Source organism: Arachis hypogaea, chromosome 3, assembly GCF_003086295.3.
Source record: "Arachis hypogaea cultivar Tifrunner chromosome 3, arahy.Tifrunner.gnm2.J5K5, whole genome shotgun sequence".
Classification (NCBI taxonomy): Eukaryota; Viridiplantae; Streptophyta; class Magnoliopsida; order Fabales; family Fabaceae; genus Arachis; species Arachis hypogaea.
The window spans coordinates 4,431,241-4,443,489 of NC_092038.1; the positions used below are offsets into that span (position 1 = coordinate 4,431,241).

At 31.5% G+C, this 12,249-nt stretch overlaps 2 protein-coding genes across 2 annotated transcripts; both read right to left on the reverse strand.

The window, feature by feature from the left end:
* Nucleotides 1-302: 302 nt before the first annotated feature.
* On the reverse strand, nt 303-3,811 carry LOC112788945 (dolichyl-diphosphooligosaccharide--protein glycosyltransferase 48 kDa subunit). The gene is made up of 13 exons (XM_025830633.3): nt 3,455-3,811; nt 3,134-3,270; nt 2,823-2,948; nt 2,651-2,704; nt 2,393-2,506; nt 1,987-2,042; nt 1,855-1,896; nt 1,536-1,611; nt 1,348-1,419; nt 1,125-1,250; nt 931-1,035; nt 581-664; nt 303-483 (listed from the first exon to the last, which is right to left on the reverse strand). Exons 1-13 carry the CDS (start codon nt 3,717-3,719, stop codon nt 436-438), a joined length of 1,305 nt encoding a protein of 434 aa, XP_025686418.1. The 5' UTR covers nt 3,720-3,811; the 3' UTR covers nt 303-435.
* Nucleotides 3,812-4,830: 1,019 nt separating this feature from the next.
* On the reverse strand, nt 4,831-7,877 carry LOC112788946 (probable NAD(P)H dehydrogenase (quinone) FQR1-like 2). Its single transcript, XM_025830634.3, has 2 exons — nt 7,119-7,877; nt 4,831-5,314 (listed from the first exon to the last, which is right to left on the reverse strand). Exons 1-2 carry the CDS (start codon nt 7,661-7,663, stop codon nt 5,083-5,085), a joined length of 777 nt encoding a protein of 258 aa, XP_025686419.1. The 5' UTR covers nt 7,664-7,877; the 3' UTR covers nt 4,831-5,082.
* Between the last annotated feature and the right edge of the window lie 4,372 nt (nt 7,878-12,249).

The window sequence follows — 12,249 nt, forward strand, 5'->3', positions numbered from 1 at the left end:
AATTATTAATTTGTATGAAATCCTTTTTTTAGTTGGATGAAATAAGGGAATAAAAACTTAAATAGATATTTGTGTAACTCCACTCCATCTAATACCATCTGTGCATACTGCAAAAATACACCCAATTGCATTAAAGACATTGCCTTAACACAGAACTATCGTTTCATAGAAAATCTTTAATGTGAAATCAATTTTTAGTCTAAAATGTGCAACCCATTATTGTTAGCGGTTCCTATAGCTAAATCAAGAAATGCTAAGCATCGATGCTTACCGGGAACAAAACTAGTAACAGACAAGTAAAAGAGGTATAAGGCATCTTCTATAATAAATTAGAAATTTGCATTTTATATCCTAGTCAAAATTTTCAATCTCAGCATTCAAATCCAATCGTTATGGTGCTACATACTACATTATCTTGGATCAAAGGGTTTACAACTACTTGTGGTATAGATGAACAGCAGTGAAGATGAAAAAACCTGCCATCTGCGTCACAATCAAATAGTTACCATTACATTAGGTGCCAACTAGTCAAAATTGGCAAATTTATAGCAATGTATGAGAATGAGAGGAAGGTACTTACCATTGAAAATGCTGCTCCGTAATAGGGATATGCTGCTGGTATGAATCTCTCATATTCGTTGTGTCTGAAGGGACGGACAGGGATCTACGTACAAAGTTCAAAGGCATTTGAGAATGATGTGTTGTAACAATACCTTGATGACAGTAATAATCTATGCAGTTTTCGAAATAGAGGTTGACATAGTCATGGAAAGAGGAAATTCTAAACCCATATGGGCGAGGGTGCTTGTGTGTAAAATTGATGGGTTATTTATGGATGTTTGCCGACAAGTTTCAATGCAACCTTGCTTAGAAATAATTGTAAATCCAAGGGATAAATTGGTGTTATGGAATTAGAGGATCAGCAGTTACCTGTTTGGATAAAGACAAGCTTGTATATCCAAGTCTTTCATACTCTACTTTGAATTGAAAAACCCCATAAACATCTGGAACCTTAAATGCTGTGAAATAATAACCCTGAAAGAGAAAGCATAATTTAGACAATTACACTCAAGGTTTTATATGAGAAGAATAAATAAGCATCACCAAAACAAATTCCAAAGCACCTTGTTGTCAGTTGATAAAGTCTTCAAGACATAAGGGCTCATCATGTAAAATTGAACTTGAACATCATTGGCTACGTAAGGTTCCCAAGTTTTGCCAGACCACTCATAAATTTCAACAGAGTATTCCTTTAAGAAAATTTCAGAAGTGAGCCACAGCCAAAGAAATTTTCTACTTTTTATTTTTATATGGAAAAAAAAAGCATTAAAACAGTAGCTATATTACCAAATCATCATTGATCCTATAGATGGCTGGTTCATCAACTTCCCCAACTTTGTGGTGTTTCACATTCACCGCCTTAATATAAAAACATGAAGTGACATTATATCAGAAAAATGATGCTAACGGTGTTGTCAATTATCAACTGAATGAAAGAATGGAAACAACATTGATGGAAGCATTTTGTTTATTACCTTGAGGTGACCCCTTTCGTGGAAAACCCATTTGCTAAGCTCAGTCACGAATTGCTCATTACCTGACTTGTCATGTCTGTTATTCAAACAGTACTAAACATAAACACCAACTTTATTTATAGCATGCTTGGCTGAAGATAGTATTGAGGAAGAGAAGGGGGACCGGGGTGGGGGGACATACAGCCACCGTAAGTTGGAAAGTGAAAAACATCACATAAACTAGCTCTTACAAACTTTATTATGGTAGTGTTAACATACAAAACTTGTTATTCTAGCAGTGAACAACAGGAAAGAAGAAAAGGTTTATTTCTTTACTTACTTGGTTGGACTCCCAGCCTTCTGCACATCAGACCTGAAAAAACTGCAGAAAAAAAAAATCCAAGTATGACATGTTAAAAATGCACTTTACACCATATTACAAAAAACTGATTCACAAGTGAGCATTTCGTACCGGTTACTGAACATGCTCAATGAGCCAGATATCAATATCCGAGCATTATTTCTTGCCTGTCCAAAAGAATAAGGAATGAATAAGTGAGTTTTTTTTATCAGACGTGAAGAGAATGAGCGAGGAAATACAGCTAATGTCCAGATATCATTACAGAAGACATAACATCATGAAAACATGCTTCACAATAAAACAAAAAGAAACTCAAATTAAAGTAACATATTTGTGTACTACTATGGCAAATAATGATACTCAAAAAGGGGAATGTAAAGGATAAATAAAGAAGTGTTTCGAAGGCAATAGGACATCATGAGGCCAGAGGCATCAAAATGAGGACAGCAAACAATACAAAACACATGCATATATGCAACAACATGAGGGGAAAAATGAGGAAGAATTGTTGGGATACCTGTACAACTGAAACTAATGACATTGAGGTTCCAGTAAGTGAAGGAGGACTAGTTAACTTTGACTTTGGGTTGGCAGAATAAGCTGAAGGAGATGCCGAGAGAACTTTCAACACCTGAAATTAAAGACATATTTAAAAAGAAACAAAAAGAAAACGAAACACATTTGCATGAAGGAACCAACTTCGTATTATACCTGGTTCAAGACTAATGATGACAATCACACTACAAGATTATAAGGGGGAAAGAAAAGAAAATACCAGGCTATTGGAAGGGTTTAATGAATGGCCAATCCCCTGGAAAAGTACTGGAGCCTGTTGCATGGAACAAAAAGATCAGAAATTAATAACATACAACAATATGTTAAATTGTTAATGCCTTTATCAATGTTGGGCATAATGCAGCTAACATTTAAGCTTAAAATGCACTTGCCTTGATTTTCTCACTTCCCAAAATCACATCAGACTTTATAAAATCATCGCTAGCAATCAGTGTATGGTCCCCTTCGGTAGCAGAGACAGCATATCCTGAATGGTCTATAACCAATGCACTAGAATCCTAAAAAACAATTATTAACCAAAAAAAGAAAGGGGTACAAACAGTAAGACTCCAGTGCCCAAAATAACTTGCGAATTGCAAATGAAAGCATTGATCACATAATAACTGGTAATGACCAACAAAAGAGAAACCAAATATCACACACAAATTGAATTCAACTAATCAAATTTCAACACTTAAAGCACCTCATCAAAGTCAACCCCACACTCAGTGGCAATTTCCCTGATCAAATCAGAAGCATTGCCGTTAGCTGCAACAATCAAATCATGGCCCGAATCAACGAAATCCAAAATCGCAGCTGCATCAATTGATCCTCCAAAACCTACACAATCCAAAACAAACAAACCACCCTCACTTCTCCGAAAAAAAAAATCGACACTTTACATCGCAGACAAGTCAAAGAAAAAAACAGAACTTTCCCTATACCCATTTCGCGAAAACAGTAACCGAAACTAAAAGATCTGAGAGCAATTAATACATCAATGAAAATGGACGGAAAATCTTACGTTCGATGGTGGGGGAAAAGAGGATAAGGGCATCGTAGAGGTACTGGCCGTAACGCTGGAGAGAGATAGTGGGGTCATCGGCGAGCTTGAAATCGAGATCGAAGCCGCGAGATTTGAGATTGTTGAAGAAGATGGAGTGTGAGGATTTGATGGCGAAGTCGTCCAGCAAAACCAGAACGCGACGATCCGAGGGTGTATCGGGTGAGAAGCAGGTGCATAACAGAGGAACAAGCCCCAGAAAAAGAACGATGAGCTTCTTCGACATTGTAGCTGATTGATTCTCTCTCTCTCTCTCTCTCTCTCTCTCTCTACTGCGACTGCGAGTCAAGTAGAGTGTGATGGTTTTTCTTTCACCAAAGTCTTCTCACACCGCAGGGGCTATTTTGTAATTTTGTGTATTTTCATTTTGGCCCCTTAATTATTGAAGAATTGTGTGCTTTTCCAGTTATTGTATACTTGGGCCGTGGGCTGCTTATTCACTAGCCGAAGTAGCCTAATACGTTTTTGGTGACTAGCCCAATACAATTTAGATCTACTCTATATGATTTTTTTTTAGTAACCGAGACTTTGGTTGAGTGGTTAAATATGTTGTCTCTTGATATATTGCACTCGGATTCTTCTGAGTATTTTAAATAGATTTATAATTTTATCAAAATTTTAACAGGTTATTATAATTTGAAAATTTATAACTAAATTATTACTAATTGTTATTTAAAAAAAAAAGAAAACAATAATATTGCTATTAATAACTTATATCAAACTCTTGTCTATGTTGTCAACCCTACTTGAGGCTCAAGCAATTGTGTTGCTTATAATCTTTGACTTATATGTTGCGTTAGATTTTAGGATATTTATTAGTAAAGCATCTACGAATGCTCTCATAATTAGTTATAAATTTTGAACTAATGTGTTGAGTGTTGACCATGAACCAAGAAAATAATAAAAATGCATTGGGGGACTAACAAATTGATTCATTGATGTCAAATTTAATCAGTGTTCGTCTTTCTGCAGCTTATTTAGCAATTAAAAACTTTCATTAATTAAAAAAAATTCTAAAAGTGGTCAACTCAGTGATCGTTTCTCAGCAAATAAATAATCATAGATAATGAAGAGGTTATATTAAATTCTTTAAAGTTAAGATGATCTGATTAACAGTAAAAATAATCAAATTATTGGATTTGAATCTTCTAAAGTTTGAATTTCACTTTATGGAGTAAAGTGTGATCTTTCACCATTGATTTCATAGGTGAGACCAAGAATAAATATGAAAGAGAAACTATTCACACTTTACTCTTTAAAGTGAAATTTTAACATTAGAAGATCCAAATCCCAAATTATCATATGATATGAATACAATTTAACAAGCATCAAACTCAAGAATCCAAAGAAGTTACGATTATAAGGAGAATTAGTGTCATATAAATGTAATAAATAACACAATCACAAAGTACAACATTTTTTTCTTGGAATGAAGACAGTGAAGAACAAGCTAAGGTTCCTAACCATCTTAGACTAATAACAAACTCAACATTTGAATATAGACACAAAAACATTGAATGGAAGATATTTTGAGAATAATAATGCTGGTTTATAAATTATAATCATTATTGAAATGAGAAACATAGAATCTAATCCTTGTCGGCTAATTTCTTGACAATTGTGGCCATGTGCTTGCCTTGATACTCAGCAATGGCTAACTCTGTTTCACTTGTTTGCCTTGAACCATCACCAGCAAAAGTTCCAGCACCATATGGTGTTCCTCCTTTGATGGAATCCATTCCAAACATTCCAGCACCAAAGGTATAACCAATTGGAACATAGAGCATTCCATGGTGGACTAACTGTGTTATTGCTGTCCAACTACAACATAATAAAATGTTACATTAGCCAAATTAAAGTTAGTGGATGGACCCTTATTAATCATATCACAATCATGATAATGACTCAAAAAAAAATTGAGATACATAATAATTGAATATTTTATTAATCATATCACAATACATTTTTGGGTATATACATCCAATTCTTCTATATTAAAATTTTTGGGGCAAAAAATGTTTGGCTTCCGATATATTTTTTTCTGATTATTAGATGGAATCAATATATAAGGAAACAATATTAGATTAAGCAACAATGATAAGTATGTATTACCATCCTATGTTGATATTACTTCCTGAGTTTGTGAAGATTCTACATCAACTAAAGAATCATATAGGGACCTACAGTGACCCTACCAAAACATATTTTTCCCCTAAAAAGACTAATAATACCCGCACCAAGAATAAACAATTCATGTATTGAAATCATATTCACTACTAAGCTGGCTACAATTGTAAAGTTCCGATCCACCACCAATAACGGATATGGTTATATTAAAACTTGCTGTGATTTCCAGACTCTCAATGAACTATATTCTTTTCTCTAATAGATAATAAGCACATTATTATGATTCATGTTGCAAACATTCAAAGAAGTTTAAGGTCCAGTTTCGATAACTTCTTTTAAAAAAATAGTTTAAATAATAAATATTTATATTAAAAATAATTTATAAATAAGTTATTTTATATTTAATTTTTTAATTTTAAAATATTTATTTTAAAAGAAATATAATAAAAAGATTATTATAAAAAAAGTCTTTTTTTTAAAATTTTTCATAAACACTTAAATAACTTTTTAAAAAATTATAATTTAATTTAAAATTATACTAAACATTAATACTATATCTTTTTATAAGTTAAAAATTAAAAAAATAGTTATAAACCTATCCAACCTTTTATATTTGTTAGTTCTGAATATAATTAATCATAAAGATGTGATAATGATATGTACTATCCTATTAGCTGCTCTCTCAGCACATCAAGTTAATGCAAAAACCTACTCTACATTGAATTTTAAATCACAATATTTACTGGTCCATAAAACTCTAGCTCTGATAGTATTTATAATCTACATACACAGTTTAATTTTTAGTATAAAAATTTCTCACAAATATTTAATAATAGAAAATAGATCCTTTTAATTGTTAAAAAAAAGAGTGTAAAGTATAATTTTTAGTCTTTTATTATTCTCTCTTTTATATTTATTTTTTATTCCATTTATAAAATTAATGATAAAAAATTATATTTTATTTCTTCAATTATTAAAAAAATTGAGAGGATTCATTTTCGGTAATAATACGGTCATGTTATCAAATCATGTTCACCTTGTAAATAGTAATTTTGTATTATCAAAAACTTGCATTTATTTGATTTATAAAATAACTAAAGTTAAATAAAACCCCTTTTGATTATGTTAAGAATATATACATAAAAAATAAGTCATTCATTAATTGTTCATATAAAATAAAAATATATATTAAAATATATAAATAATTAATAATATATATAATATATGGCTAATTTAATAATTAAATTTTTTACAGTATTTTTTAACCCTTTTACTTGTAGGATGAATTCGATATTTGTATAAAATATTTTTTAAAGTGGTCATTCAGGAGTTGATTTAGCTACTTAAAGTCTTAAACACGGTTTAGATCACTTTTTAATCGTCTGAAATTTAAACTAAAAAAAGAAAAGAAAAAAAAAAGGTCATACCAAATTAGTTCATTTTCCATTTTCGGTGAAAGTAACAAGATTTGAATATTGAGAAGTTACGGTGATCTTACGCGGTGGTTTCTTGGCCGCCACCCTGAGTGCCGGTGCTGACAAAGAATCCGGCAGGAACACCGGCAAGCTTCTGCTCCTTCCACAACTGCCCCGTGGAATCAAAGAAGCTTTTCATCTGCGCCGCCATGCTCCCAAACCGAGTCGGAAACCCAAACAGCAACCCATCCGCCTCCACCAGCTTCTCCGCCGTTATCAGCGGCACCGCGTCATCCTTCTCCGGCGCCTGCATCGCTTCCAGAACCTCCTTTGGAAGCGTCTCCGTCACTCTGTACAACACTCCTTCAACTCCTTCAATGGTTTCAACTCCTTTCTTCATCGATCTCGCCAGTGATTCCACGTGACCGTACATTGAGTAAAAAACAATGAACACTTTCAGATTCTCCTTTGCTTCTCTCGCCGGTGGCGCCACTTCTCGGCTCGTACTAGTAGTCGCGATCGCTCTCTCGTCCACGTCGCTAACCGGTTCTTGGATCTTTTCCGGTTCGGAAACCGGCACCGGTACCTTCTTGGACTTGCTCGGTATGCAACCATTTCCTTTTCCCATTAATTGTGTAATTACTTGCAGAACAAGAAAATAAAGTGTATGATAGGTATGAATTAAGATTTAAGAGTATAGATGGAAAATAATGTGAAGAAGAAGAAGCAGCAGCAGCTTGGATTTGACTACACTTATGAGCTGTTACAAACTATTAAGATAAAGAAGACTTAATTAGAAAATAATTGCCATTGGTTGGCTCCCATGCCTTACCTAGCTTCTTCTTGAAAATTTAGAACACAACTTTAATTTATCAGTAAATATTATATTATTTTTATTAATATTTAATTAATAATATTTTATATTTATATTTATAAACGTTTTATATATAAAAAATATATAATTTATATTTTTATTTATTAAAATTTTATATACATAAATTAATATCGTTTATATTTATATTTTTAAAATTTATACATATAAATTAATAAAATTTATATATTAAAAATAATTTAATATTTATATTAATCAAATAATAACTAAAATTATTAAAAATTATTAGTCTTTATGAGTTTTTTTTTAATTTATTATTATTATTATTATTATTTAAATAACTACTCACGTAAAGATGTTTGTACGTGAATGTAATATTTGAGAATAATTAAATAATTTATTATATTTAATTAATTATTTAATGAATATAATATATATTAATATTTTATTTATTATGAAGTAATCATTTATTATTTATTATTTTCGAAGAGAGCACAACGTGGCATGAGGGTTATTATTTTTTCTTCTTAAGAAAATATTTAGCAGCCAAAGGAGACAAAAATAAATTGGTGCCAAAGAATAAAATGATGCAGGGTGTGGACTCACTATAGGTTAGTTGAATATTTCCCTACCATTGACACGTTCCAACTAATATTTCTCACAATTTCTTTTTGGGTCCGTGTAAAGATGGATATGTACAGATTTTTGTTGTTTTGTGGCTGAAAAGCGTATCATTAAAAGTGTTGTTTAAAGAAAAAATGTTACCCTTAATCGTTAACTTGGCTCTGATACCAATTTTTAAAAGTCGTCGATTTTTCTGTAACTTCTTTTTCGAAATTTCTATTAACTCTTCATATTTTGCTTCGAATAAGTTTGTAATTTGTATAGATTCGGTTGGTGGTGCTTTATAATTTGCAATTTTATAATCGAAAGTATTGACCATTTCTACTATTACTAATTCTGATTTTTATAATTTTTCAATCTTGTTTTAGTTTATAATATTCTTTTTTGCATAGATTATTGTATATAAAATCTTTTATCTGTTTGTCTTTTTCTTTAATATAATTTTTCAAATCCTCAAAAAGTTCTTTTATTTCTACACTTTCTGTTGTTTCTAAATATCTTTTTAATTTTTCAACTTCATTCTCCATTTTTTCTTTCAACAGCTTTAATTCTTTTAAGTCATAATATGGTTTTTCAGGCATTTATAAATTTTTTAAGTTTAGCTCCAACTTGTTTATATTTGTTTTTATTTCTATCCTTTTTATTATAAGGTCATTAATTTCGAACTGAAGATTATTTAATTCCCTTTTATATTCCTTTATTTTACTTTTTAATTTTTTCGCCTTTTTTCTTTTTATTTTGTTTTCTGGTCTTTCAATCTTTGTATGCTTCATTATTTATCTTAGAATTTCTGCAAACTCTATCATTGATTCATCACTATTTTCTAGAGATTCTATTAATTTCTCTAGCTCTTCAACTTCTCTTTTCAACTTGTCATAGATTATTTTTAGGGCTTTGAATGCTCTTTGATTTATTTCAGAAAACTGTAAATAATTCAACCGATTTTCTCTTTCAAAGAGCTCTTGTTTCTTGTCTTGATAAGTTACATATATTTTTTCTCTATTTATTGTCATAATTTAATGTTTAAGGTTTCATTTAATTTTTCGACCTTTTTTGTTAATTCTTTTATTTCAGAATTTTCTTCTTTAATTTTTAACTTGGATAAGCTTAAAGGGCTATTAATTTTAGATTCTCTTATTTGAAAATTCGATGAAACTAATTTTTCTGATGGTTCTTTTAATAATAGAACTGGGTTTTCAATAGCTTTATATTTTGGTATTTCTGTTTTTACAATTTTCTGAAATAATTCATCAACATAAATTCTTTCTTTGTTTTTAAATATTATACTATGATGGCTGTTTGTTAAAGCATAATTTATTGCATATGTAATTGAAAAAGGTTCATCGTCTTGTTCCATTAGATTCTTTCTATGAAATTTATAAGCCAAACTTATAGATCTTCCAAGGTTTTCAGTTGATAAAGGTATAGCATATCCAAGATGGGCATTGAATTTAACATTTACGTTTGCCAAGTTTCCATGAACAATTCCAATTATTTGGTCTATTGGGTCATCAGTAATTCTTTTGTCACAGATTGCTAAGCTTATTGGTGAATTAATTCCTTTCATGTATGTAGATTTGATTAAGACTTGTATAGTACTAATATGAATCCATCCAATTTTAGATCTTTTTTGTTGATCCTTAATTTTCTCAATCTGTTTACTCAATTCTTCATCATTTATGAAAGCTATTTCAAGTTCTCCATTGGCGGATTTTATCTTTATAGGGGCTTCAAGTTGAATTTTTCCATAGTATATTATATTTTTTCTATTAAAAACTTCTTTTAAAAGATTTTGTTTATTAAAATTTTTATTTGATTTGAGACTTAATTCTGTTTTTAGAACAGCCTGTTTTTCATTATCTAATAAAGCAGTTAATCTATAATAATCAGATTCTTCTGTTAATTCTAAACTTTCTAAATAATTCATAACTAAGAGATTAGGATAAAGGCGTACCTTTCTGGAGAAAAACTTCCTTTATTTAGAATATTTTACATAAGATGTTTTTATCTCCAGAGGGGAGATTGTAGATACTAACTCCAGAGGGGAGTTTAGAATTGGTTTTTCCTAAGGGAATTCTTCTTCAAACTATAGAATCGCCTCGGCAGCTTCCTCTTTGCTCTCCTAGCATATGAGTACTCTTAGCCTCCTGCTTTCTATGGTTTGATGCCTTCTTCAATTGCCTAAGCAACCTATTTATAATGGTTGGGTCTGATGGACAATTCCCATCCTTACCCTTCTTATGACGTCATTGCTTACGTCATTGTTTATTATCTTGCACCAGCTACATTGTTGGTGCTTTATGACCTAAGCGCTTACGTCACTACGCAATAATATTGAGAGATGCTTCAGATGTGCAGTCCTCCTCTTTCATCATGTGACCTTCAGATGCGTTGTCTTCTTCCTTTATCATGTGGGCTGATTCCGTTTCATTATTGCTTTCTTCAGATAACTCTGAGACACATAGCTGGCACTTGTGGTCTTCTCTGTCTTTTATCAAATAGCAGAGATTCCTCTTTATCCCTTCAGGGAGCTTTTCTAAGAGTCCAGATAAGTTGTAGAATGCTGATTCAAATTCCACTAAGAGTCTCATCTCTCTTTCTTCAATTTCATTCCTTTTACTGGACACCAGCAAAGTATTTCTGCTTTTATAATTGATTCTTGTGTGAGATTTCCTTGTTATCTTTTGAGTTCTTTCGAAGACCCTTGCTAGTGTGCTGGCTAATCTTCCTTCATGACTGTAGATTGTTAAATCTTGAACTTGATCAATTGGTTGAAAATTTTCTGGGAAGACGGACATGAATATTACTTGGTGTGCTGGAACCAAGCATTCTTCTTCTTCATTAAAAATAGGTTGACTGTTTGTAAATTTTAGGGATATATCCCTTGGATTTACGTTGTCAATCATATTTTTAAATCTTTTTACTGCATCAACGAATCCTGCAGGAAACTCACTAATAATTTTCAAATCATTAAAAATTAGAATTGTATCAATTAATCCATACTGGAAAAACTGATAGGTGTCAGATGGAGAAGCTTCTGGAAATATAACCAGCTTTGTTAACTGTTCTTTGGCAATAGGATAATATCCCAAAATTGCCCTTTTTTTCTTCAGTCCAATTTAGGACTATGTTAAGGGTTTCTCTGAGATTTGATCTACAGACCCTTTTCTTTTCTTTGATTTCAGCCCTTGTAGGAATGTTTCTTATTATTCCTGTTCTCTGGGTTTGAATTGGAGCTTTATCTGCTCTTTTTAGGGTTTGCTCTGGATGAAGAGCTTCATATTCCCTGAAAGATTCCTTTGCTTCTTCCAGTGTTAAAAACCCTCCTTTATGAATTATCCTTGATTGATGTGTAAATGGCGCTGCTTTTTCCCAGGCATCATATACTCCTTTCATGGGGCCATTATAAATTACATAATATTTTTTATCTTGGGTGGATTTTTTGATAATTTCAGCAATTGTTTTATTTTCTGGAATTTTTTCTTCACCTGATTTGTCCACCACGCTTAGCTGGCTGAACTCTGATGTTTTTGGTTGTTGTGTTGATTTCATTGCTTCGATGGCCTTCTTGAGGGATTGGATCTGTGTCCTTATTTGCTGACAATGCTTGCATTTTTCGAGTTCTTGTTCGTATTTCTGAATTTCTTGATCTAATGCGTTGTAAGCGAACTCCATTCTCTTGTTAATGTATCTGCAATAACATTTTTGTCACCCTTAATATATTCAATTTTTATTGGATATTGTAACAAAAATAATTG

Bases quoted from the DNA above. Each gene is read 5' to 3' on its own strand.
- LOC112788945 (XM_025830633.3), bottom strand. From the start codon at position 3,719: ATGTCGAAGAAGCTCATCGTTCTTTTTCTGGGGCTTGTTCCTCTGTTA. The intron at 2,043-2,392 runs GTATCCCAACAA...TCTTTTGGACAG, and splicing joins CATTAGTTTCAGTTGTACAG to GCAAGAAATAATGCTCGGAT. The intron at 484-580 runs GTAAGTACCTTC...ATTGTGACGCAG, and splicing joins ACGGAGCAGCATTTTCAATG to ATGGCAGGTTTTTTCATCTT.
- LOC112788946 (XM_025830634.3), bottom strand. From the start codon at position 7,663: ATGGGAAAAGGAAATGGTTGCATACCGAGCAAGTCCAAGAAGGTACCG. The intron at 5,315-7,118 runs GTAAGATCACCG...ATTATGTTGTAG, and splicing joins GGCGGCCAAGAAACCACCGC to TTGGACAGCAATAACACAGT.